This window comes from Hypanus sabinus, chromosome 11 (assembly GCF_030144855.1).
Source record: "Hypanus sabinus isolate sHypSab1 chromosome 11, sHypSab1.hap1, whole genome shotgun sequence".
NCBI lineage: Eukaryota > Metazoa > Chordata > Chondrichthyes > Myliobatiformes > Dasyatidae > Hypanus > Hypanus sabinus.
In genome coordinates, this window is record NC_082716.1 from 52,153,116 (window position 1) to 52,180,504 (window position 27,389).

The window sequence follows — 27,389 nt, forward strand, 5'->3', positions numbered from 1 at the left end:
TTAATTTATATTATCCTCAAAAAGCAAAGGTGGTAACAGCCGAACTGCTACATATTATGCCCGAAGTGAGCTGTTGCTCAGGTACAGCAACAATAAATATGTTGCTGACTGATACCAGAGTGCCCCCTTTTGACAGACAAAGAGAATAGAATACTTGGATGTTTTAAGCTGCATTGAATCAGGCTAATATAACCCAAAGGGGCCATCTCACCATTTACCCTCTATGACTAAAACGCCCTAATGAAGTGAGCTCACATTTTTCATCTGTTTTTCCTTGTGCTACTTAAGAAGTCTACCTCATTAAAAAAGCCAAGTCTAGGTCACTCCTTCTACTGTCTCCAGATCAGTGATTGTCTTCATCTGATTACACACTAAGATGGTTTCAAAAAGTAAAGGCATAAGACGTGCAGCTTGATGTTATTGACCCAAATGAAAAAAAATATGAACAAAAGGTTTATCATTTACAATATTTCCAGTCATCTATATCCTTACAAAAATGGTGATATGATATGGAAAGCTACAAATTGGCTTCCTTTCTGAGTAAAAAGTCCTGCAACATTAATTGCTTCTTGATACTACAGGAGTCCAACACATAACATGAGTAGTAATGATATGATCTGCCAGAGACATAATCCTGAAAGACACTGCCGGCACCTGCTGACGCTGGGCTCTCGCCCAGGGGGCTATTTGCACATCTCCAAATAGACTTTATGCAGTTACCTCAATGTACGGGTTGTGATGATGCATGTGTAAACTCAGAGAAATGGTGCTGTAACTGTTGGTAATTTTTATTATGAGAATGTATTTCCAGGTTTGGAATTCCTGAGAAAATCTCAAGTGGTAATGGTCCACACTCACAAAAACATGCAAAACACAAATATTCTACGCTATCATTTCACCTGCCCTTATCAGTCTAGTCTTATGGGGCAGTTGAAAGTCAGAATGGGACCTTGAAATGTAGGTTAGCTTAATTGCACAACAAGACCGAGTTAAAGAGGCCAGAGGCATTTCGACAGGCTGTCATGACAAATGGCGTGACAGGTCTATTTTCACATGAGATAGTTTTGGGACTTTCCATGTACTTGCTAGTTGCCTTTTAATTAAACAGATGAACATCCTTATTATTGAGAGCTGCATTATTATATAGCACTAATATAAATTCTTAAGGTTTCTATCAACAAGTAATTAAATCCAAAAAGCTTGTGCTGTGTGCAGAGTGCCATACCTACCAGCTGGGAGAGTGGATACTGCCGACAGCCTGCCGATAAAAGAACAGCCTAGATCCCCCCTGGGAAGGTCTGTTCCAAGTGTAGTAAATGTCCAAGGAAAGTTGATGGTGGTACACAGCTCAGGCATTAAACCAGCAGTGCTACTGGACCAGGGAACAGGCGGCCAGAAGAATCTTGTTGATAAAGGACTGAAGGGCTAAACTCTTGATCATTGCTTTTTGCCGCTTTAAGTAACCAATATGTGTGGCTGGCATTGAAGGACTATGGAAACTGACCGTTTCTGGACTGTAGTATTCCTGTTCTGGGAGCCTGCCAGACTGGCTCATGAAAGTATTAACATGGCCTCAGCACTGCTGGAGAGATTAGCTAATGATACAACCTTATTGCTACATGATACGAGCCAGGCCATCAATGACATTACTGTTGAAATGCTGGCAATCAACACCATGGACCTTCAAAATCAACTAGCACTAGACTTTCTGTTGTCTAAGAGAGGTAGTACTTGTGCCAGGAGTGTTGCACGTACATCCCTGATATCAACAGCCAACTGTCCATGATGAAACTGTCACTAAGTTTCAGAGAACACACACAAAATGCTGGTGGAACACAGCAGGACAGGCAGCATCTATAGGAAGAAATACATTTTGTGTGTGTTGCTTGAATTTCCAGCATCTGCATATTTTCTCGTGACTAAGTTTCAGAGACTTGGCTCTATTGAAATTCAGTAAGATTTACGTTGTCCTCTACAGGAAGGAGTGTGGAAGTTGTAGTAACGCAAGAATTGAAGACAACATCCAGGCAAGGATGTCTGTGGTCATATGTCATGTGTTATCAAACTCATACAAGGGAGACCTTTGAAGAGAGACTGCTGCAGGCAATGTGGCTTACTGCAGAGAGATAGGTGAGATTGACTATGGCAGTGTGTCATCAACCTAACAGAACATAAACATAAAAAATTCTGCAGATGCTGGAAATTCAGAGCGACACACAGAAAATGATGGAAGAACTCAGCAGGTCAGGCAGCATCCATGGAAATGAATCAGTCGACGTTTTGGACCAAGACTCTTCTTCAGGACTGCTTCCCTTTACAAGTTAGGAGCTGTTACTGCCTCCATGCAAAACACAAATATTCTATGTTAAGTTTGCTTGTATTAGCCTATATCCCTGCTGCCAACTGCCTATTCATTTGGTTATAATAATAAGACCAACTTTCCTATACAAATTAGCATTGTTATTTCAAACTGCCGAATATTTGTCAAATGTCCTAACCTCAAAGCCAAAAGATGACAATTGTGATTGCCACTTGGAAATAGTTAAGTTCACATGACTTGCTGTTGCTGGTGCTATGGAAATCATAGCCAATACAGCATCATGGAGTTACCTAATGACTAATTTCTAGTAAATATGTAGGTATGACCTTTATACCAAGTTAAGCACAATATGTTCCAATAGGCCTCACTTTCCATTATGAAATGTTCCCCAGAGATTATTCCTTCAGTAGTCACGAGTGGTCAAGGTGTTCATCGACTCTTATGAAGACATATTCTTGACGCTTTGCTAATTCACCTGCTAGATACAAGCTTTGGACTCTGCCATGTTAATGAAAGAATTGCTGAATTTGTTAAAGGTGATAAGACTTTGCAACAACAAGCAGCAGGACATGAACAACCAGATCGGCAGCAACCCACTCCATCTCTCTACCCAAACCAAGAATTAGGCCTGCACCAGGATTGCATTGTGACTCAATGTTTCTGCATGCACCATCATACTAGATGGCACCAAGCTGCAGACTCCATCAAGGTCAAGGTTCAGACAGTTTTTTAAATTTTTTTAGGTTTGTAGGGAAGATTTTGAGGAGCAGAGAAGGGAGTTAGGATCTAGGGACAGGAATGTGGAGGAATTAGAGTACAGGCTACAGTCTAAGCCACTGCTCCACTCTCAAAGGACAGTGATGTGGACTTGGTCGAATGTCAAACAGGCAGAGCAGTGAGAGCATTCGGGGTCCTGTCATCAGTGAGACAAGAGCTTGAGGCCTGGAGTTCAAGTCCTAATCCAGGGACATCATCATCAGTGAGTCCAGGATTGATACTGAAGATTGACGTCTGAAGGTCAATCAGAAGTCCATTAGTCAGGGTCCAATGGCTTGTGTCCTGAGTCTACTGAGGAAGTTAAAGGCCCTCTGTCTGTGAATCTGTGAGTCCACTGGAGGCTGCAGGCCAAAGGAGATGTCCTATCCTGGGTTTAGAGGACTGTCTGTATATGTGTGAGTGGGTGGAATGCAGTTTGTTTTCCTGTTGTTGCTTTGCTACTTGGTATATTTTCTTTACTTGGTTTCTGCATTGTTCTGCCAAGTAATATTCACTAAATTCTTGCTCACTTAACATTTTGTTTTATTTAGTTTTGATTCTCTTTATCCACTTAGATCTTTTATTGTGATTTTGAATATTCCTTTCACCTTCTCAGGGATGTCAGATTACTTAGTGTAGTTTAAATGGCCATTGTGTGTTCTTCATGCCAGACGTTAGAGTCTTGAGAGACCCAGAGTCACCTGTATGAGGTGCATCCAGATGCAGCTCCTTGAAGGCCACATTAAGGATCTGGAGCAGCAGCTGGATGATCTTTGGCTTGTAAGGGAAATTGAAGAGATCATCGATTGAAGTAGTCACCCCTAAGTTGCAGGAGGTGAGTAGCTGGGGACTGTCAGCAGAAAGAATGGAACGGTGAATAGGCAGTTAGATCAGAGCACCCCTATGGCCATTCCTCTCAAAAATAAGTATACATTTTGGATACTGTTAAGGGGGATAGCCTTCCAGGGGAATGCCATGGAGGCTAGATTACTGGCACTGAGTATGGGTCTGTGGTGCACAAGGGAAAGAGGGAGAAGAGGGGAGCAGTAGTGATAGGGGACTCAATAGTCAGAGAAACAGACAGGAGATACTGTGGTCATGAATGGGACACCCGGAGAGTATGTTGCCTTCCAGGTGCCAGGGTCAGGGACATCTCGGATTGTATCCACAGCATTTTGGAGGGGGAAGGGAGAGCAGTCAGATGCCTTGGTACATATTGGTACCAACGACATAGGAAGGAAAAGCAAAGAGATCCTGAAGAGAAAATTTAGAGAGCTAAGTAGAAAGCTGAGAAGCAGGACCTCCTGGGTAGTAATTTTTGGATTGCTAACTGTGCCACATGCCAGTGAGGGTAGAAACAGGATGACTTGGCAGATAACTGCTTGGCCAAGAAGCTGATGCAGGGGACAGGGGTTCAGGTTCTTCAAGCATTGGGACATCTTCTGGGGGAGGTATGATCAGCACAAAAGGGACAAGTTGCACGTGAACCCAAAGGGGACAAATATTCTTGTGGGCAGGTTTGTTAGGGGGTGTTTATCTAACTTGGCAGGGGGATGGAAATCAAAGTGAGGGGACTTGGTACGAGAAGATAGTCAAAAAGCAAAGATAGCGTGCAGTCAGATTGTCAGGAAGGAAAGGCAGATGACAGGAAAAAATTACAGCCAGCAGAGTGAGTGTCAGTGCATTAGGGATGCAGAATCAAAAAGGGTAGCAAATACACTGTCACTCAATGCACGGAGTATAAGAAATAAGGTGGATGATCTTCTTGCATTTTTGCAGGTTGTAGGTCTGATGCTGTAACCATCACAGAATTGTGGCTAAAGGATGGTTGTAGTTGGGAACTGAATGTCCAAGGTTACACATTGTATCGGAGGGATAGGAAGGTAGGCAGAGGGAGTGGCATGGCTCTGCCGGTAAAGAATGGCATCAAATCACTACAAAGATGTGACATAGGATCGGAATCCTTGTGGGTTGAGTTAAGAAACTGCAAGGTATAAGGCCCTGATGACAATTATATATAGACCTACAAACGGTAGCTGGGATGTGGACTACAGATTACAACAGGAAATAGAAAAGGCTTGTCAAAAGGGCAATGTTATCATCATCATGGGAGGAGTTAACTTGTAGATAGATTGGGAAAATCATGGTGGTAATGGATCTCTCAAGAGAGTTAAGTTGTTGAAAGCCTATAGAGCAGTTTGTCATTGAGCCTACTAGGGGGTCAGCTATACTGGATCTGGTGTTTTGTAATAAACTGGAAGTGAATAGCAAGTTTAAGGTAAAAGAACCATTAGGAGGTACTGGTTACAATATGGTTGAGTTCAACTTGAAATTTGATAGGGAGAAAGTAAAGTCTGACATTGCAGTACTTCAGTGAAATACAGGAAATTACAGTGGTATGAGAGACAAATTGGCCAAAGTAAATTGGAAAGAGATGCTGGCAGGGATGACAGCAGTACAGCAATGGCATGAGTTTCTGGGAAAAATGAGGAAGGTGCAGAATAGATGTATTCCAAAAACAAAGAAATACTCAAATGGCAAAATAGTACAGCCGTGGCTGACAAGGGAATCAAAGCCAATGTAAATGCAAAAGAAAGGGCATACAACAAAGCAAAAATTAATGGGAAGATAAAGAAGCTTCTTAAAAACCCTACAGAGAGCAATAAAAGATAAATTAGGAGGGAAAAGATGAAATATGAAAACAAGCTAGCAAACAATAGCAAAGTGGATAGTAAAAGTTTTTTCAAGGAGGTAAAAAAATAAAAGAGAGATGAAAGTGAATATAGGGCTGCTAGAAAATAATGCTGGAGAAATAATAACAGGAGTCAATCAGATGGCAGATGAATTAAATGAGTGCATGCATTTTGCATCAGTCGGGCACTAGCAGTGTGCCAGAAGTTGAAGGGTGCAAGGGAAGAGAAATAAGTGCAGTTTCTTTTACAAGGGAGAATTTGCTAAAAAAGCTGAAAGACCTAAAGGAAACATGAGTCACCTGGACCAGATGAACTGCACCCTAGGGTTCTGAAGGAGTTAGTGTAGAGATTGTGGAGTCATTAGTAATGATCTTTCAAATATCATTGGATTCTAGCATGGTGCTAGAGGACCGGAAAATTGCAAATGTCACTCACCTCTTTAGGAAAGAAGGGAGGCTGCAGAAAGGAAATTATAGACAGCTGGCCTGACCTCAGTGGTTGGGAAAATATTGGAGTCAATTCTTAAGGATGAGGTTACAGAGTACTTGGTGACACAGGACAAGACAGGGCAAAGTCAGCATGGTTTCCTTAAGTGAAAATCAGGCCTGACAAACTTGTTGGAATTCTTTGAGAAGATTACACATAGAATAGGTAAAGGGGATGTAGTGGATGTTATGTATTTTGATTTTCAGAGGGCCTTTTACAAGGTGTCACACATGAGGCTGTTTACCAGGTCAAGAGCCCATGATATTACAGGAAATTTACTAGCATGGTTAGACCATTGGTTAATAGGTAGGAGGCAGTGAGTGGGAATAAAAGAATCTGTTTCTTGTTGGCTGCCAGTGACTAGTGGTGTTCCGCAGGGGATGGTTTAGGGACCGTTTCTTTTTATGCTGTATATCAATGATTTAGATGATAGAAATGCTGGCTTTGTGCCAGTTTTGCAGATGATATGAAGATTGTTGGAGGGCAGGTAGTGTTGAAGAAACAGGTAGGCTGCAGAAGGACTTAGACAGGTTTAGAGAATGGGCAAGGAAGTGGCAAATGAAATACAATGTTGGAAAATACATGGCCATGCACTTTGGTAGAAGAAATAAATATGAAGACTATTTTCTAAATGGGGAGAAATTCCAAAAAACTGAGATGCAAAGGGATTTGGGAGTCCTTATGCAGAACACCCTAAAGGTCAGCTTGGAGGTTGAATTGGAGGTGACAAAGACAAATGCAATGTTAGCATTCATTTCAAGAGGTCTTGAATGCAAGAGCAGGGATGTGATGCTGAGCCTTTATAATGTACTGGTGAGCCCTCACTTTGAATATTGTGAACAGTTTTAGACTCTTCATCTAAGAAAAGATGTATTGGCATTGGAGAGGGTTCAGAGAAGGTTCACCAGAAAGATTCAGGAAAGGGGGTGTTATCACATGAGGAACATTTGTTGGCTCTGGACCTGTACTCACTGGAACTTAGAGGAATGAGGGGAGATCTCATTGAAACTTTTCGAATGTTGAAAGGCCTTGACAGATTAGATGTGGAATGGATTATTCTCATGGTGGGGGAATCTAGGACAAGAGGGCACAGCCTCAGGATAGAAGTGTGTTCATTTAAAACAGAGAGGCAGAGTAATTTCTTTAGCAACAGGGTGGTGAATTTGTGGAATCTGTTACCACAGGCAGCTGTGGAGGCCAGGTCGTTGGGTGTATTTAAGGCAGAGTTTGATAGGTTCATGACTGGGCATGGCACCAAAGGTTACAAAGAGAAGGCCAGGGAGTGGGCCTGAGGAGGGGAAAAGAAGGATCAGCCATGACTGAATTGCGAAGCAGACTCGATGAGCCAAATGGCATAATTCTGCTCCTATGTTTTATGGTCTTATGGTATTCTCTGTAATAGAATAAAAACTTAAAACTTTAATTTTGAACAAAATTAACAATTGTGTTATAAAGACAGAAACTTACTGTATTTTGAAACAGAATTAAACACCTGAAAGAAATGTAAAAAAGCAGAATGTGCATTGCTGCTGAAGAGATGTACGAGTACTGATTGTCAGCGAGGAGATGTTATTTCTGATCCGCACGAAGTATGGTCTTCTGGTGAGGAATTCAGTTGCAGAGGGAGGTACAGAGGCTCAGGTTTTGAAGTTCGTTGATTAGTACTAAGGGTATGATGGTGTTGAACACTGACCTGTAATGAACAAGCAGCCTGATGTAGGTATTACTGTTATCCAGCTAGTCCAAGGCTGAGTGGAGAGCAAATGAGATTGCATCTGCTGTAGACCAATTGTACTGGTAGGCAAATTGCAGCAGGTCCAGGTCCTTGCTTAGACAGGAGTTGATTCTGGCCACGACCAACCTCTCAAAGAACCTTATCACAGTCAATACGAGTACAACCGGGCAATAGTCATTGAGATAGCACACCCTGTTCTTCTTAGGCACTGGTATGATTGAAGTCCTTTTGTATGCAGGTAGGAAACTCCGACAGCAGCAATGAAAGATTGGAGATGTCCTTGAACACTCCCACCAGTTGGTTGACACAGATTTTCGGTACCCTACCAGAGCACCATCAAAGCCTGATGCTTTGCAAAGGTTTATCCCCATGTAAGATATTCTAATGTTGGCCTCTGAGACAGAGATCAGAGGGTCGCCAGATGCTGCAGGGATTTACATGGATGTAGTTTCATTGTCACTTACAAAGCATGCATAAAAGGCATTGAACTCATCTCAGAGTGAAATATCACAGCCATTCATGATGTTCAGTTTTGCTTTGTAGGAAATAATGGCCCGCAAACCCTGCCTGAGCTGATGTGCATCTGATTCCGTCTCTAACCTCAATCAGAATTGTTTATTTTGCTCTCAAAATAGCCTTCTGTTGGTCATAACTGAACTTCTCGTATAATTCTGGATCACCGGTCTTGAATGCCTCAGATCTAGCCCTCAGCAGTCTACAAATCTTCTGGTTCATTCGTGGTCTTTGGTTTGGGTATGTCTGCTTTGTTTTTGAAGGCACACATTCAAGCACATGGGTCTTGGTAAATTCGGTGACAACTGTGGTATATTCGTTCTGATATGAAGATGAATCCCTGAATGTTGACCAGTCCACCAGCTCAAAGCAATTTTGTAAGCGCTCCTCTGCCTCTTATGACCTTGGACCAGCTGTGGTCCTCAGTCTTTGCCTCTAGGCCAGGAGTAGAAGTAGAGTAGGAGTAGGAGTAGAGGAGTAGAAGAGCATCCAGGTGATCAGAGTGGGTGCAGGATAGCATGGCCAGCATTCTTGATGGTGGTGTGACAGTGGTCAACGTGTTGGCTCCTTTGGTGATATGTTGGCAGCAATTGTACAGAGAGTTCTTCAAGCTGGCAGAGTTGAAATCCTCCACAGTGACTAGGAATGCATCGGGGTGTGCTGCTTTGAGACTGCTGATCATGGTCCTCAGTTCTTCCAGAGTCTGCCTGCCATTTGCCAGGAGTGGAAAGTACACCACTACCAGGATGATGGCAGCAAACTCCCTCAGCAGATAAAACTGTGATACTTAACTGATCAATATTTCAGGTTGGGTGAGCAAGACTTGAGATGGAACTGCTACATCTGTGATCCACAATGAATTAATCATGAAGAACACTTCACCCTCTCTATCTTGACTGACTTTACTGTCCTATCCATGTGGTAGATGGTGATGCCCTCGGGTAGTAGCACTGAGTCGGAAATGCTAGAGGTGAGCCACGTTTCCGAGAGGCAAAGTACACAACAGTCCCTGATGTCCATCTTTCTACAATTTTATTTTCCAGAGGGTGTATAATAGCCACCTAGGTGCTAGGAAGTGGGGGCTCGGAACTCTGCATTTGAATCTTACTTGCAACCCAATACACTTTCCGCATTAGAGAAACTGCACTTGTGGCCTGAGTCTGCAACATGGGGTCTGCCAATTTTGGGAACCAATAGAGTTTTTAAAATATTTTAAAGCCATGTTGCTTACTGAAGTACTGTGAAGTACTGTTGCTGTGACTGTGGATTTCCGCTGCAGTAGTCCTAAACAAGAATATTTGCTGACTCCCTTTGGAGCTGCATGTAAAGAGTTGCCACTTACCGCACCACCTTGGCTGTCCCCAGCACATACTTGGGTGTGTTAGTTGTGAACACAAGTGATGCATTTCACTGTATGTTTTGATTTACTTGTAATAAGCAAATCAATCTGAATCGGAATCTCCAGCAGTGTGAGGGAATCCAGCTCTGAAACACTTAATACAGCCAGCGGCAACAATTCTACTGGCTTGGAAAAGAGTAAACAGTCGACACATCTGGGTGAGACCCTTCTTCAGGGCTCTGGTAACAGAGAAAAACAAGAGAAGGTGATAAAAGGACAGGAGAACAATGGGAATACATCTCATAGGGTGCGAGCAAATGACTTTTAGGCAGACGTCTATTATGCTTCTTGTCTTGTGTTGTGTTACTGATAGCACAGCTGTATGGCATTCCCAGCAGTCCAAGTTAGTTCCTTATTATATTTATATTGAAAGAAAAATTGAAAGAGATATTATAGAAAGAGAACATTATGACAAGCCAAAATGGCCAGTTCAGATATAAAAGAAAGAAACGGTCAGTTATCTAAATTTGGAGAAGTCTAAATTCAGCAGGCTGCAATGTGCTCACATTGAAGATGAAGTACTGTTTCTCCAGCTTGCATTGAGCTTCAGTGTAACAGTACAGGAGGTTAAAAACAGAAAGATCAAAGTGAGAGTGCGGTGGCGAATTAAAGTGACAAGCAACTTGACATTCCGGGTCACTTTGGAGTCTTTTCTAATTACAGAATATGATGTTTGCTTAAGACCATAAGACATAGAAGCAGAAGGTTAATTTCTAGGTTAAACATATGTAGAGTCATAGAAATTTCAATATAGAAACAGGCCATTTAATCCACTTGACCTGTTAACCCCACTTATTCAAATAATGGGAACCATCTATAATAATAATTCCATGCTCCTTCTATACATCTCTTCTTGTGAATAATTGCATCTTCTGTCTGCCACACTTGCATCTGTCATCCCCCTTTCTCAATTGCCCTCTTAATCAATTGGCCCCTCTCCTAATCAACCTCAGCTCACTAACCACTTTAGAACTACAGAGTTGCTTCTGGTAGCTCTGAGACTCTGCAGGAGAAGCAGTGTCTGATCACGGGTGGGGAGTAGTAGTAAGTAATGGACGGCAATCACTGAGCATGCTAAAGAAGATAGAAAATTATCTGAAGGAATATTGACCTATCCAGGGTCTTCTACATTGCTGTCAATCTAGTAGTCATCTAGTCAGAGAAAGAACTTTATGAAGACATAGTCTTTAACTCTGCAGGAAAAACAGCACCTATGTTCAGATACATACCATAAGACTATTAGCCCAAAGATATAGGAGCAGAGTTAGGCCATTCAGCCCATCAAACCTGCTCTGCCAGTCCATCATGGCTGATTTATTAACCCTCTCAACCACATTCTCCTGCTTTCTCCCCTAAACCTTTGGCATCCTAACTAATCAAAAACATACCAACTTCTGCTTTAAGTATATCCATTGATTTAGCCTCCAAAGTCATTTGTGGCAATGAATTCCACAATTCACCACCCTCTGGGTAAAGAAATTCCTCCTAATTTCTGTTCTAAACAGGCTTCAATGAGATCCCCCCATTCTTCTAAACTTCAGTGAGTACAAGCCCAGGGCCATAAAACATTCTGCATGCGTTAACTGTTTCATTCCTGGGATCATTCTTGCGAACTTTCTCTTGACCCCCTCTCATACAATTCCTGAGATAAAGGTTCTAAAAACAATCTTTCAGCATGCTAGGATAAAATGTGCCAGTGACGTAATTTACAGGAAAATCAACATTATTTCAGCAAGTCTGTAAAAATACATTGTGCTCAACTTTCCTCAATATATCTGTAAGGAGACCGTAGCAATATTCCAATTATTATTGAACAGTAGGAAATACAGACATAAACTACACAAGAAGGAAAACCTGCACTGAGCACATAGCCCAAAGAATTCATTATCATCATTTGGCTGAAGGGGAACTTCCTTGGACATAATGAGATCAGTGGAGAAAAGAGCGTGCTCTGTTGAACACGGAAAACTTGTTTCACTGCCTGATAAAATGATATTATTTGAGAGGTTATGACCATCTATAATTGGGTGCTAAAGTATCAATAATAGATAAGGTTAAATTATTTTGACCCTGCTCTTCATTTAAAGTTGAATAGATAATAATACTTCATAAATTCTTGCAGCTGACAACCTGAAATATATGTTGCAATGGATATTATTTTTAGGCAATATCTTTTGTAATTATTGTTATGTATGGTGATGTCATCAGCAACCTTGTGAATTCTTCCTTATCTATTTATGGGGATACTAAGTGACTTTTTTAATGTCTTACATTTGCATATTCATACCACTTTCACAGAACTAGCATCAGGAACAGTTATTACCCATCAAACATTAGGCTCCTGGACCTGTCGATATAACTTCACTTGCCCCATCACTGAAATGTACGCACAACCTATGGATGCAATTTCAAGGACTCTTCAATGCACGTTTTCAACATTTATTGCTTATTTATTATTATTATTATTATTATCATAAATGTATTTTTTCTCAGCACAAGCTGGTAAAACCTGAGGTATGGGCAAAGCCATGCACACTCATTTCCCAATTGCTATGAACTTCCGGACTATTCTAGTGGTGTTTTGTATTGTGCCTTTCTGAAGATTTACATAGATATTGCTCTGAAGCCTGATTGTTTAATGCTATTGTGTAGTGACTTTAGGATGATACTAGTTGTAGATATTACTATTGGGGCAATGTATACCCTCTTCAAGTTCCAAAGTCTTTCAATTTCCTCTTTTAATTCAGCATAGAACACTGAGACTGTCTACGAGAAGGGTCAGAGCCGTCTCTACTTCCTGAGGAGACTGAGGTCCTTTAACATCTGCCGGACAATGCTGAGGATATTCTATGAGTCTGTGGTGGCCAGTGCTATCATGTTCGCTGTTGTGTGCTGGGGCAGCAGGCTGAGGGTAGCAGACACCAACAGAATCAACAAACTCATTCGTAAAGCCAGTGATGTTGTGGGGGTGGAACTGGACTCTCTGACAGTGGTGTCTGAAAAGAGGATGCTGTCCAAGTTGCATGCCATCTTGGACAACGAATCCCATCCACTCCATAATGTACTGGTTAGGCACAGGAGTACATTCAGCCAGAGACTCATTCCACCGAGATGCAACACTGAGCGTCATAGGAAGTCATTCTTGCCTGTGGCCATCAAACTTTACAACTCCTCCCTCGGAGTGTCAGACACCCTGAGCCAATAGGCTGGTCCCGGACTTTATTTCCACTTGGCATGATTAACTTATTATTATATAATTATTTATGGTTTTATATTGCTATATTTCTTCACCATTCTTGGTTGGTGAGACTGTAACGAAACCCAATTTCCCTCGGGATCAATAAAGTATGTCTGTCTGTTTGTCTGTCTGGTGTTTTTCACTTATTGATTTCTGTAAGTTGTGTGTGTTTGGAATGGCTATATCCATTAAATAATTTGATCTTGCTTGTTTATCCTGTATTATTATATCCAGATGGTTATTATAGATCCATCTATAATAACAGATGTAATAACAGATCAGTCACAATATAATTTGTAGTACAGTATTTTGACTCTAAAAATGGATCAGCCTTGTATTCATAGTAAGGTATGATTTCTTTTGAGATTGTACTTTAAAGCAAGATTTTGGTGAATGATGTTTACCACTTTATTGTGCCTGTGTAAAAAATCAGATTAAATTAAACTGCTACAGGATCCTGCAGTGTGTTGGGTTGTTTCTGGTTTGAATTTGTTAGTCTTTATTATGTATTTGAGATCATTTTTTGTGTTAACCCCTAATCCAGTGTAGCCACAAGGAACCATTCTGTTTCTGGGAAGATCTCTCCAACTCTGAGCTAGGCATTCAAAGTTTCCTTGTCGACATCTAGTCTACTTAGATCATCGGGATGTCTTCCATGGAGGGCAATGCTCTTCCATTGCTTAACTTTTTCTTCAATAGTGATAATGTCTTCATTTTTCTTGGTTGTGCACTCACTTAAATTTAGTGGTGTATACTTCGTATCAGAGGACTCCTGAATCCTGTTTTCATTAATGAAAATATATCCTTAAAAGTTTTATCTGACTGTTGTGTAGAATTTAAATGTCTGTTATTCCTCTTCCCCCTTCTGTTCTAGGTAATGTTAATCTAAATGCATTCAAGTGCGCATAATATTTTCTGAAAGTTGTCATTTCAGTTCTTACTTTTCTCTGTTCCGGACCAAACTATTATGCCAAAGGAATACGTTAATATATGTATAGTGTAACTGTTTATTGCCTTTGTAATATTTTTACTGTTGAATTGTGTTTGGCAGATTTTCTTAAGCCTAGCAGTAAATTCTGTCAAAAGTTTTTCCTTTATCGCACCATGATCTATTTTCTTTGCTTGTTGATATCCCAGATACTTACATGTTTCATTTTCATCCATCAATTGTATTATATCCTGATGCTCGGTTTTGTATTTTACTAGCTTTATTGCACATTTCCTTATGTTTAATGCTACATTTATCCAGTCTAAAGTTCATGTTTATGTCTTTGGAAAATAGTTATACTATTTGAATTAATTGCTTTAGCTTTACTGATGAGGAAGCATATGTTTTCAAATCATCCATGTATAAAAGGTGTGTTAAAGTATAGGTCATTTTGTTGTTTCTGATTTGACATGCAATTGTAGCCCAAGTTTAAAGCTGGAAAAAACCATAGTGGACTTAAAGAGTCTCCTTGAAAAATGCTTCAGTTTATTTTGATAACGGAGTTTGTTCTTTTCTTGTTGTTAATAGATAGAGTTATTATGCTATGCCAATGCTTCATCAGATGCTGGAGGAATTTCACAAGCATTAGGTGTAGTTTATATATATATTAAGAACTTCTGTTAACCATGAGTGTGGGACAGAATCAAATGCCTTTTGGTAGTCAATAAAACAACATGAAAGACTTCTGCTTATCTGCCGGGCTTGATTTAGCATTATGGAATCTATAATAAGTTGTTCTTTATATTCTTTCATACCCTTTTGGCATCCTTTCTGCTTTTCAGTAAGTATATTGTGGTTATCTAAGAGAATAGTGATTATTATTAATACTAGTACACTTTTTTTTATTTTGTGTTTGCAGGTTGTCATCGTTTTCACATTGGCTGTCCACCCGGTCGGTGCAGTCTTTCTTTGCATTTATATGGTTATTGGAGTTATTGAATATGCCTGTAACATTGTATATGGTGACATATATTAATTTGATAATATTTTTTTTTAACCTTGAACAATGTTTTAGAACTCTGAACTGAATTAAGATAGGAATTTGCCCTCAGATTCTCTATAGTGAAACTGCTAAAATCCCAAGTTATCAATGTTCCCAGATCACCCAAAAGATATGGAGCTTCTTAAGTGTGAATGTGTCTATTATTAACAATATACTAACTGTCCCATTGGATTTCCTGTTGACAATAATATCTAATTAGCAGTTGGATTTAGTGAAGGGAATTCCGCACATATATGTCTGCATATGGAACCATTTCTCATGGCAGAGAAAGGTGTACAAACATAAATAATTTAATTCATTCAACCTTGTCATTGCTTCTGAAGAAAAGTGAGTGCTCCCAAATCAGTAACTTGTTAACAAACATTTAATATGAAATCTATTTTTAAAAGGTGTTCACTACCCATTGTTACACTAAGGGGACATTTTGGTTCCCAAGAATGTGGGGTTGTGGTCAGGTCTATGTACACGATTAGAAATAGATCCATAACAACAACCAAGCTCCATTGCAATGATATCATAGTTTAAGAGAGACAGGTTTCACAGCAATCATTACTTAGAGGCAAGACAAAGTTAACACAGGTATTTGGGAATTTAAAATATGTATTCAGCTTCATCATTAAATTGGAATAATGACGGTGGCTGTGGAGACCAAGTCATTGGGTGTGTTTAAGGCAGAGATAGGCAGGTTCTTGATTAGCCAGGACATCACAGGGTATGGGGAGAAGGCAGATGAGTGGGGATGACTGGAAGAATTGGATCAGCCAATGATTGAATGGTAGAGCAGACTCAATGGGCTGAACGGCCTACTTCTGCTCCTCTACCTTATGGTCTTATGGTCTAAGTAAGCACTTTTTGGAACGTACTGGTTTTAAAAAAGGATCTAGTGCTTATATGATGAATATTCTTGAGCTTCAAGCCAGGTATGGGTACCTATTATAACTGATTATAAAGTCGGTTATAATCAATAGATGGACCTGGCTAGAAGCCTGAGAAGAGTTTCTTCATACTGTGTTTAGTTTCTCAGCCACCAGGCATAAGTAGCCTGGAACTCAGTAACCCTGTAGGTGTGAAGGGAAGGAGTTTAAGCTGTACTTTCAATTCCCCACTTTCAATAACAGCCCAGTTTCCTGTTGCTAATTTGCCAGGTTCCTCAGGAAAATAAATGTGAAGCATAACCGCTTTAGAGAACTGGAGGGTTAGCAAAAAAAGACCAAGAGGAGCACATAAGAACATTCAGGCACAAGAAAGCAAAGCAATAAACCAGGTGACATATGGCAAACATCCTCACCGCAAATCACCTCCCACCCCGCACTACTTCCACACACCCAGCCCAAACCTGCTCTACCATTTTATAAGATCAAAGCAAATCTGATTGTTGGAGCAAACACGAGGAAATCTCCAGATGCTGGAAATTCAAACAACACACACAAAATGCTGGTGGAACACAGCAGGCCAGGCAGCATCTATAGGGAGAAGCGCTGTAGACGTTTTGGGCCAAGACCCTTCGTCAGGACTAACTGAAAGGAAAGATAGTAAGAGATTTGAAAGTAGTGGGGGAGGGGGAAATGCAAAAATGATAGAAGACCGGAGGGGGAGGGATGAAGCTAAGAGCTGGAAAGGTGATTGGTGATAGTGATACAGAGCTGGAGAGGGGAAAGGATCATGGGACGGGAGGCCTCAGGAGAAAGAAAGCGGGGGGGGAGCACCAGAGGGAGATGGAGAACAGGCAGGGTGATGGCTAGAGAGACAGAGAAAAAAATCAAACAACTAAATATGTCAGGGATGGGGTAAGAAGGGGAGGAGGGGCGTTAACAGAAGTTAGAGAAGTCAACATTCATGCCATCAGGTTGGAGGCTACCCAGCTGGTATACAAGGTGTTGTTCCTTCAACCTGAGTTTGGATTCATTTTGACAATAGAGGAGGCCATGGATAGACATATCAGAATGGGAATGGGACGTGGAATTAAAATGTGTGGCCACTGGGAGATCCTGCTTTCTCTGGCGGACCGAGCGTAGGTGTTCAGCGAAACGGTCTCCCAGTCTTAGCTTCATCCCACCCCCTCCAGTCTTCTATCATTTTGCATTTCCCCCTCCCCCAACTACTTTCAAATCTCTTTCTATCTTTCCTTTCAGTTAGTCCTGATGAAGGGTCTCGGCCCGACACGTCGACAGTGCTTCTCCTTATAGATGCTGCCTGACCTGCTGTATTCCACCAGCATTTTGTGTCTGATTGTTGGATCCACTTTTCTTCTCAGTCTCCAGGATTCCTTATTCTACTAACATCCAAAAATCTAGCTTTACTTTTCACATACTCAGCAACAAAGCTACAGATTATCCCAAAAGGTTTAAGTCCTTCTGACAAAAGAATTTTCCCCCTCAACGTCTTTGGACTACACCGTCCTGGTTCTAAATTTCTTCACCGGGGAAGCAACTCCATAATTGCCTCATATTATAAATTCAATTGATCAAAATTACAAGATTATCCTTCATTCTTTCAAACTACAGTGAATGTGTGTCTAATCTGCTCAATCTTTCAAAAACTCAAGAAAATAAAACATGGAATTAGCCACTCCTGACAATTCAGTCCTATCCTGCCATTCAATATGACACTGCCGCAGCTCATTTTCTGTGCCAGATTGCCATGCTCCTCAATTCCCCGACCTTCCAGAAAGTTAACTACCTCCACTTTAAAAACTCCAGTAATCTACCTTTCACCAGCTCCAGAATAAAGAATCCCAGAAATTCACCACCCTCCGTAAAGAAAAATTATTATGCACCTCAGTTTTAAAATAACTCAATAGATAATCCCTCTAAACCCAGCAATTCACTCATTGAACCTTAAAACCATTGCCACAAAGGCAGATAGTTTCTTCTTTAAATAAGGATACCAGAATTTTACAATCATATATGCTCATTACATATATTATAATATAATATATATAAACATTATATAACCATAAACATAAATTCAGAACAGCAAAACACCACCTCACCAAAACTTTGTATCATTGTAGTAAGTGTTCCTTATTTTCTTACAATGAAGGACACTTAGTTTATTTGCTGAATTTGCATGATATTTTTCTGTGTTCATTAAACAAGGAAGCCTGGGTCTCATCAGAACACCAATTTTCAATGGTATCACCCAATTTAAATAATATTTTGAGTTTCTACTCTTCCTAACCTCATATACCCCATACTTCACAATCCATTTGCCATATTATTGCCCTCTTTCCTTATCTATCTAATGTACACCACATCCATACGCAGATCCTTTCTGTCTTCACAACATATTTTCCTGTCAAGATTGTTACCATCAGCAAATCTCAATACAATACACACTGCCCCTTCATCTTAATTATTACAATAGAGTGTAAATAGCTGAGGTCCATTGCAACCCACTAGATAAAATTTGAAAACCTAAATATATCTCACATTTCACTGCACTACTTACCTATCAATGGACAGTCCTCTGTTCATTATAATATCCATTATTCTTAGCACTAGGACATAGCTTTAGAAAGGGAATGGTGGAGGTCACTAGACACTAGACCCAAGAATACTACAGCACTGTGCAAGCCCTTCGGCCCTCGATGTTGTGCCGACCCATATATTCCAAAAAAAAGTACTAAACCCACACTACCCTATAACCCTCTATTTTTCCTTCATCCATGTGCCTGTCCAAGAGGCTCTTAAATACCCCTAATGTTTTAGCCTCCACCACCATCCCTGGCAAGTCATTCCAGGCACCCACAACCCTCTGTGTAAAAAAACTTACCCCTGTTGTCTCCCCTAAACTTCCCTCCCTTTACTTTGTACATATGCCCTCTGGTGTTTGCTATTCATGCCCTGGGAAACAGGTACTGACTATCCACCCTACCTATGCCTCTCATAATCTTGTCGACCTCTATCAAGTCCCCTCTCATTCTTCTATGCTCCAAAGAGAAAAGTCCCAACTCTGCTAACCTTGCCTCATAAGACTTGTTCTCCAATCCAGGCAAAATCTTGGTAAATCTCCCCTGCACCCTCTCCATAGCTTCCTCATAATGAGGTGACCAGAACTGAACACAATACTCTAAGTGTGGTCTCACCAGAGATTTGTAGAGTTGCAATATGACCTCTCTACTCTTGAACTCAATCTCCCTATTAATGAAGCCTAGCATCCCATAGGCCTTCTTAACTATCCTATCAACCTGAGCAGTGACCTTGAGGGATGTATGGATTTGAACCCTAAGGTCACTCTGTTCATCCATACTCTTAAGTAACCAAGCATTAACCCTGTACTCAGCCTTCTGGTTTGTCCTTCCAAAATGCATCACCTCACACTTACCCGGATTGAAGTCCATCTGTCACATTTCTGCCCAACTCTGCATCCTGTCTATATCCTCTTGTAACCTTCGACAACCTGCAGCTCCATCCACAACTCCTCCAATCTTCATGTCATCTGCAAACTTACTCACCCATCCTTCCGCCTCTTCATCCAGGTCATTTATAAAACTCACAAAGAGCAGGGGTCCACTAGTCACCAACCTCCAGGCAGAATACTTTCCTACCACTACTACCCTCTGCTTTCTTCCTTTAAGCCAATTTTTTATCCAAACAGCCAAGGTTCCACTGATCCCATGCCTCGTGACTCTCTGGATGAGCCTCTTGTGGGGGACCTTGTCAAATATTTTGCTAAAATCCATGTAGACCACATCCGCTGCCCTACCCTCATCAATATCTTTTGTTAACTTTTCAAAAAACTCAATTAGGCTTATGAGGCATGACCTTCCCTTCACAAAGTCATGTTGACTATCCTTGAGGAGACTGTACTTCTCCAAATGCTCGTCGATCCTATCCTTAAGAATCCTTTCCAATAGTTTGCAGACCACTGACATAAGTCTCACCAGTCTATAGTTCCCAGGATTCTCCCTATTACCTTTTTTAAACAAGGGAACTACATTTGCCATTCTCCAATCCTCCAGCTCCTCCCCTGCAGCCAAAGAGGATTCAAAGATCATAGCTACTGCTCCAGCAATCTCTTCTCTCACTTCCCACAGTAACCTGGGGTATATCATGTCTGGCTCTGGGGAATCTTGATTTTTTTTTAACCATCAATAACTCTCTGAGACGTGAGGCGAGATAAAGGCTTTTATTGGCTGGAAGAAAGAACAAGCAGCAATTGACCACCATACTACATCCTGGAGACTAAGACCAGGGCTCAGGCCTCAATCGCATTTATACCAGGGTCAGTGGGAGGAGCCACAGGAGCAGTCAGCGGGGGGGGGGGGGGGCGTGTCCAGACAGGTATATGTAGTTCACCACATTCACCCCCCCCCCCCCTTGTTTTAAAAGAGAGTCCCCATGGGGCGAAGTTTCTTACAAGTATATTTACAGGTTAAGACTATCAGGTGGTCGAATCTGTCGCTGCGATCTACGTAGCACCGGCTGTGATTGCACAGGTGCCGGTGGTGATTGCACTGGAGACGGTGGTTGTGCTGGTTCCGGCCTAACTGGAGGTGTCAGCCCACCAGGCGTCAATGATCCCTCATGCGTGTGTGAGGCGCCTGGTATATGCGCGTGCGAGATGCCTGGTATAGGACTGTCGTGAGGAGTCTGTGTAGGGCTCGGTGTGCGCGGTGTCACCTCAGGTAGAGGGTTCATGGAGTGTTCAGGGTAGTGGTCTGCTGCTCCTGCGGGTGCCAGGTCGCAGACGGAGACCGTGTCCTCCCGCCCATCAGGTAAAACCACGTAAGCATACTGGGGGTTCGCATGTAGAAGGTGAACCCTCTCGACCAGCGGGGAGTATTTATTGCTCCTCACATGTTTCCAGAGCAGCACTGGCCCTGGGGATGTCAGCCAAGCCGGTAGGGTGGTCCCAGTGGCAGACTTCCTGGGAAAAGAGAATAGGCGCTCGTGAGGGGTGGCATTGGTGGACGTGCATAACAGAGAGCGGATAGAGTGGAGCGCCTCAAGGAGGACCGGCAACCCTTTTGACTTAAGGGCTAAAAGTGTGGCCTTCCACACTGTGGCATTCTCCCTCTCCACCTGTCCATTTCCCCGGGGATTATAGCTCGTGGTCTGACTAGTAGCAATGCCCCTAGCCAGCAGGTACTGGCGCAGCTCGTCACTCATAAAGGAAGACCCTCTATCACTGTGGATATAGCAGGGATATCCGTACAGAGTGAAGAGCTGGCGCAGGGCTTTTATGATGGACGTGGCAGTGGTGTCGGGGCAGGGGATGGCAAAGGGGAACCGTGAGTACTCGTCGATTATGTTGAGAAAGTAGACATTGCGGTTGGTGGAGGGAAGGAGTCCCTTAAAGTCAACTCAGTTGCTCAAAGGGGCGGGTGGCCTTGACAAGTTGCGCCTTTTCAGGACGGTAGAAGTGCGGTTTGCACTCAGCGCAGACCTGGCAGTCCCTGGTCATCGTCCTGATGTCCTCAAGGGAGTACGGCAGGTTCCGGGCTTTCACGAAATGGTAAAATCGGGTGACCCCTGGGTGGCAAAGATCTGCATGGAGGGCTGTGCGCTGGCACACGCTCCCCGGGATAGGGCATCAGGGGGCTCATTGAGCCTTCCAGGCCGGTACAGGATATCATAGTTGTTGGTGGAGAGTTCTATTCTCCACCACAAAATTTTATCATTTTTGATTTAGCCCCTCTGTTGGTTGCTGAACATGAACGCAAGCGAGCGCTGGTCGGTCAGCAAGGTGAACCTTTTGCCAGCGAGATAGTGCCTCCAGTGCCTAATAGCTTCCACTATGGCCTGGGCTTCTTTCTCCACCGCAGAGTGCCGAATTTCAGGGCCTTGGAGGGTACGAGTAAAGAATGCTACTGGCCTGCCTGCCTGATTGAGGGTAGCAGCCAGCGCGAAATCGGAGGCGTCACTCTCTACTTGGAAGGGAATGGTCTCGTCCACCGCATGCATCGTTGCTTTGGCAATGTCCCCTTTAATGCAGCTGAAGGCCGCGCGGGGCTCGGCAGAGAGGGGAAATGTGGTAGACTTGACCGGGGGCGGGCCTTGTCTGTGTAAAGGGGGACCCATTGGGCGTAATAGGAAAAGAAGTCCAGGCACCGTCTGAGGGCTCTGAGGGTGGAGGGAAGAGGGAGTTCTAACAGGGGGCGCATACGGTCGGTATCAGGGCCAATGACCCCGTTCTCCACGGCATACCCAAGGATAGCGAGTCGAGTGGTTCCGAACACACACTTGTCCCTGTTATAAGGTTCAGGGCTTTGGCCACTTGGAAAAATCATTGGAGGTTGGTGTTGTGATCCGGCCAGTCGTGACCACAGATGGTGATATTATCCAGATAGGGAAATGTGGCCTTCAGTTGGCACTGGTCCACCATCCGGTCCATTTCCCTCTGGAAGACAGAGACACCATTTGTGACACCGAAGTGACAGAGCCTGCCGCCCACCTCGAAGGCGGTGTAGGAGCAGTCCTCTGGGCAGATGGGGTGCTGATGATAAGCAGATTTCAGATCTATTGTCAAGTACACCTTGTACTGATCTATCTGGTTGACCATATCCGCGATGCGGGATAGGAGGTACACGTCAAGCTGCGTGAACCTATTGATGGTCTGGCTATAGTCCACGACCATCTTATTTCTCTGCCCAGTCCAAACAGCAACCACCTGGGCCCTCCAAGGACTTGTGCTTGGCTCAATGATCCCCTCCCTGAGCAGCCGCTGCACCTCTGACTGAATGAAGGCCCTGTCCCCCGCGCGGTACCTCCTGCTTTTAGTTGCCACTGGTTTACAGTCAGGGGTCAGGCTGGCGAACAGCAGTGGGGGAGGGATCTTGAGGGTGGAGAGGCTGCAAGTGGTGTCAGTAGCACAGCTGTCGGCATGGTGCTGGGTGGGATGTGTTGGTCGGTGTGTGTGTATGGTCAGTAGCGGGGTATATGATGAAGTCCCACAAAACTGAGGATTCCTGACAGTGAGTGGTGGGAGGGGCCTGTCATATGCCATAGTCACACTTTCAAGGTGGCTTTGGAAGTCCAGCCCCAATAGCACAGGCGCGCACAGTTGAGGCATGACCAGTAGCGCAAAGTTCCCTGCACCACCAATGTCACTACACAACCCACCCGGATGTCTGTGGAATGCGACCCAGAAGCCATGGTGACCCTCTGGCTTACCGGCCGTGTCACGAGTCCGCAGTGTTGCACAGTGTCAGGGTCAATAAAACTCTCAGTTCTGCCCGTGTCAAACAGGCAGCTAGTCCTGTGCCCCTCCACCAGGATGTCCATCATTGACCTTGCAAGCTGGTGTGGGGCGCTTTGGTTGAGGGTTACGGAGGCCAGAGTTGAATCGCCGCCTTGGTGCCCGGTAAGCACCGGTGGGTTGGGGCGGGGCGAGGTGGCGCTGACAAAGATGGCCGCCCCCATGTCTCACACGCAGCGCTGCCCGACCCCGCTCGTGGTTCAGACTTACAGACCTCAGCGAAATGGCCCTTCTTCCCGCAGCTGGAGCAGGTCGCTTCTCGGGCCAGGCAGCATTTGCGGGGGTGCTTTTTGAGTCTGCAGAAGTAACACTGCGCGGGCTTGTGACTGGCAGCGGCGTTGGTGAATTCGCTCTCGGGCGGCGGCGGGGTCTGCAGTGTCCACAGAACTGGTGCGGGATCGTGCGGCTGGACAGCGTCAGCGTTGTGCAGAGCAGCCTCCAGCATATCGGCCATCCGATCGCCGAGTGTAAGGTAAGATCGGCATTTTCCAGAAGCCACTGGCGCATGTACACTGACCTGATCCCCGTAACGAAGGCGTCTTGTACCAGGTGCTCCGAATGCTGCTCCACCGTGAGAGCTTTGCAGCCGCAAGTTCGCACGAATGTCTGTAGGGCTTGGAGAAACTGCCTGCTCGACTCGCCGGGTCGCTGTCGCTGCGTCACTAAGCAATGTCTTGCATAGACAGTGTTCACCGGCTGCAGGTACTTTCTTTTGAGGGCGTCCAGCACCCCTTGGTAGGTCGGTAGGTCCCTGATAAGGGAGAATACTTTCGGACTTACTCTAGTGATGCACCATCAATAACTCACACTGAGACGTAGGCGAGATATCGGCTTTTATTGACTGGAAGAAGGAACCAGGAGTGAGTGTCTATCATACAAGGTCCTGGAGACTGAGGCCGATCTTCAGGCCGCAGGTCTCCTTTATACAGGGGCCTGTGGGAGGAGCCACAGGAGCAGTCAGCAGGGGCGTGTCCCGACAGGCACATAGTTCACCACATTCACCCCCCCTTCGTTTGAAAAAGTCCTCATGTAGCGAAGGTTCTTACAAGTCAAGCCGATCAGGCGGTCGAATCTGTCGCTGCGATCTACGTAGCACCGGCTGTGACCGCATAGGTGCCGGCAACATTGGCGATTGCACAGGGGACGGGGGTTGCGCGTGTTCTTGCCCACTAGGCGCCGGTGATCCCTCATGCATGTGCGAGGCGCCTGGTATAAATGCGTACGAAACGCCCGGTATACAAGTGTCGTGAGGAGTCTGTGTAGGGCCTGGTGAGTACGGTGTCACCTCTGGTGCAGGGTTCACAGTTACCGGAGAGCCTTCAGGGTAGTGGTCTGCTGCACCTGCGGGTGCCAGGTCGCGGATGGAGACCGTGTCCTCCCGCCCATCAGGTAAGACCACGTAAGCATACTGGGGGTTCGCATGGAGAAGGTGAACCCTCTCCACCAGCGGGGAGTATTTATTGCTCCTCACATGTTTCCGGAGCAGCACTGGCCCCGGGGACGTCAGCCAAACTGGTAGGGTGGTCCCAGTGACAGACTTCCTGGGAAAAGAGAATAGGCGTTCGTGAGGGGTGGCATTGGTGGACGTACATAACAGAGAGCGGATAGAGTGCAGTGCCTCAGGGAGGACCTCCTGCCATCGAGAGACCGGCAACCCTTTGGACTTAAGGGCTAAAAGTGTGGCCTTCCACACTGTGGCATTCTCCCGCTCTACCTGGCCATTACCCCGGGGATTATAACTCGTGGTCCGACTGGTAGCAATGCCCCTAGCTAGCAAGTACTGGCGCAGCTCCTCACTCATAAAGGAGGACCCTCTATCACTGTGGATATAGCAGGGATACCCGAACAGAGTGAAGAGCTGGCGCAGGGCTTTTATGACGGACGTGGCAGTGGTGTCGGGGCAGGGGATGGCAAAGGGGAACCGTGAGAACTCGTCAATAACACTGAGAAAATAGACATTGCGGTCAGTGGAGGGAAGGGGGCCCTTAAAGTCAACACTCAGGCGTTCAAAAGGGCGGGTGGCCTTGACAAGTTGTGCCGTGTCAGGACAGTAGAAGTGCGGTTTGCACTCGGCACAAATTTGGCAGTCCCTGGTCATCGTCCTGATGTCCTCCAGGGAGTACGGCAGGTTCCGAGCTTTCACAAAATGGTAAAATCGGGTGACCCCCGGATGGCAAAGTTGTGCATGAAGGGCGTACAGCTGGTCGAGCTGTGTGCTAGCACATGTTCCCCGGGATAGGGCATCAGGGGGCTCATTGAGTCTGCCAGGCCGGTACAGGATATCATAGGTGTAGGTGGAGAGTTCTATCCTCCACCGCAAAATCTTATCATTTTTGATCTTGCCCCGCTGTTGGTTGCTGAACAGGAACGCAACCGAGCGCTGGTCGGTCAGCACAGTGAATCTTTTGCCAGCAAGATAGTGCCTCCAGTGCCTAACAGCCTCCACTATGGCCTGGGCTTCTTTCTCCACCGCGGAGTGCCGAATTTCAGAGCCTTGGAGGGTGCGAGAAAAGAATGCTACTGGTCTGCCTTCCTGATTAAGGGTAGCAGCCAGAGCGAAATCGGAGGCATCACACTCCACTTGGAAGGGAGCGGTCTCGTCCACTGCATGCATCGTAGCTTTGGCAATGTCCGCTTTAATGCAGTTGAAGGCCGCGCAGGCCTCAGCAGAGAGGGGAAACGAGGTAGACTTGACCAGGGGGCGAGCCTTGTCTGCGTAATGGGGGACCCATTGGGCGTAATAGGAAAAAAACCCCAGGCACCGTCTGAGGGCCTTGAGAGTGGTGGGAAGAGGGAGCTCTAACAGGGGGCGCATACGTTCGGGATCAGGCCCAATAACCCCGTTTTCCACGACATACCCAAGTATAGCAAGGCGGGTGGTACCAAAAACACACTTGTCCCTGTTATAAGTAAGGTTCAGAGCTGCGGCCACTTGGAGAAACCGTTGGAGGTTGGCGTCGTGATCTGGCCTGTCATGACCACAGATGGTGATGTTATCCAGATAGGGAAATGTGGCCTGCAGTTGGTACTGGTCCACCATCCGGTCCATTTCCCTCTGGAAGACAGAGACACCATTCGTGACACCGAAAGGGACGCGCAGGAAGTGATAGAGCCGGCCGCCCACCTCGAAGGCGGTGTAGGGGCGGTCCTCTGGGCAGATGGGGAGCTGGTGATAAGCGGATTTCAGATCTATTGTCGAGTACACCTTATACTGAGCAATCTGGTTGACCATATCCGCGATGCGGGGTAGGGGGTATGCGTCAAGCTGCGTAAACCTATTGATGGTTTGACTATAGTCCACCACCATCCTATTTTTCTGCCCAGTCCGAACAACAACCACCTGGGCCCTCCAAGGGCTTGTGCTCGGCTCAATGATCCCCTCCCTGAGCAGCCGCTGCACCTCCGACTGAATGAAGGCCCGGTCCCCCGCGCTGTACCTCCTGCTTTTGGTTGCCACAGGTTTACAGTCGGGGGTCAGGTTGGCGAACAGCGGTGGGGGAGGGATCTTGAGAGTGGAGAGGCTGCAAGTGTCGGTAGCGCAGCTGTTGGCCTGGTTCTGGATGGGATGTGTGTGTCCGTGTGTGTGTGTGGTCAGTAGCGGGGTATGTGAAGAAGTCCCACAAAACTGAGGATTCTTGACAGTGAGTGGTGGGAGGGGCCCGTCGTATACCATAGTCACACTTTCGAGATGGCTCTGGAAGTCCAGCCCCAATAGCACAGGTGCACACAGATTAGGCATGACCAGCAGTTCAAAGTCCCGATATTCTGTGCCTTGCACCACCAAAGTCGCTACACAACCCGCCCGGATGTCTGCGGACTGCGACCCAGAGGCCAAATGGAACCTCCGACTGACCGGCCGCGTTGCAAGTCCGCAGCGTTGCACTGTGTCCGGGTGAATAAAACTCCCAGTGCTGCCCGTGTCAAACAGGCATCCAGTCCAATGCCCCTCCACCTGGATGTCCATCATGGACCTTGCAAGCTGGTGTGGGGCGCTTTGGTCGAGAGTCACAGTGGCCAGAGTTGGATCGCCGTCGGGGTACCCGGGCAGCATCGGAG

The 27,389-nt window shown here is 44.9% G+C and overlaps 1 protein-coding gene across 1 annotated transcript; it reads right to left on the reverse strand.

Annotated features, from left to right (window-relative positions):
- Positions 1-24,153: 24,153 nt before the first annotated feature.
- On the reverse strand, positions 24,154-27,181 carry LOC132401582 (uncharacterized). The gene has a single exon (XM_059983597.1). The coding sequence runs from the start codon at positions 27,070-27,072 to the stop codon at positions 24,376-24,378; it is 2,697 nt and encodes an 898-aa protein (XP_059839580.1). The 5' UTR covers positions 27,073-27,181; the 3' UTR covers positions 24,154-24,375.
- Between the last annotated feature and the right edge of the window lie 208 nt (positions 27,182-27,389).

Coding starts and splice junctions, on each gene's coding strand:
- LOC132401582 (XM_059983597.1), bottom strand. CDS start 27,072: ATGCCTAATCTGTGTGCACCTGTGCTATTGGGGCTGGACTTCCAGAGC.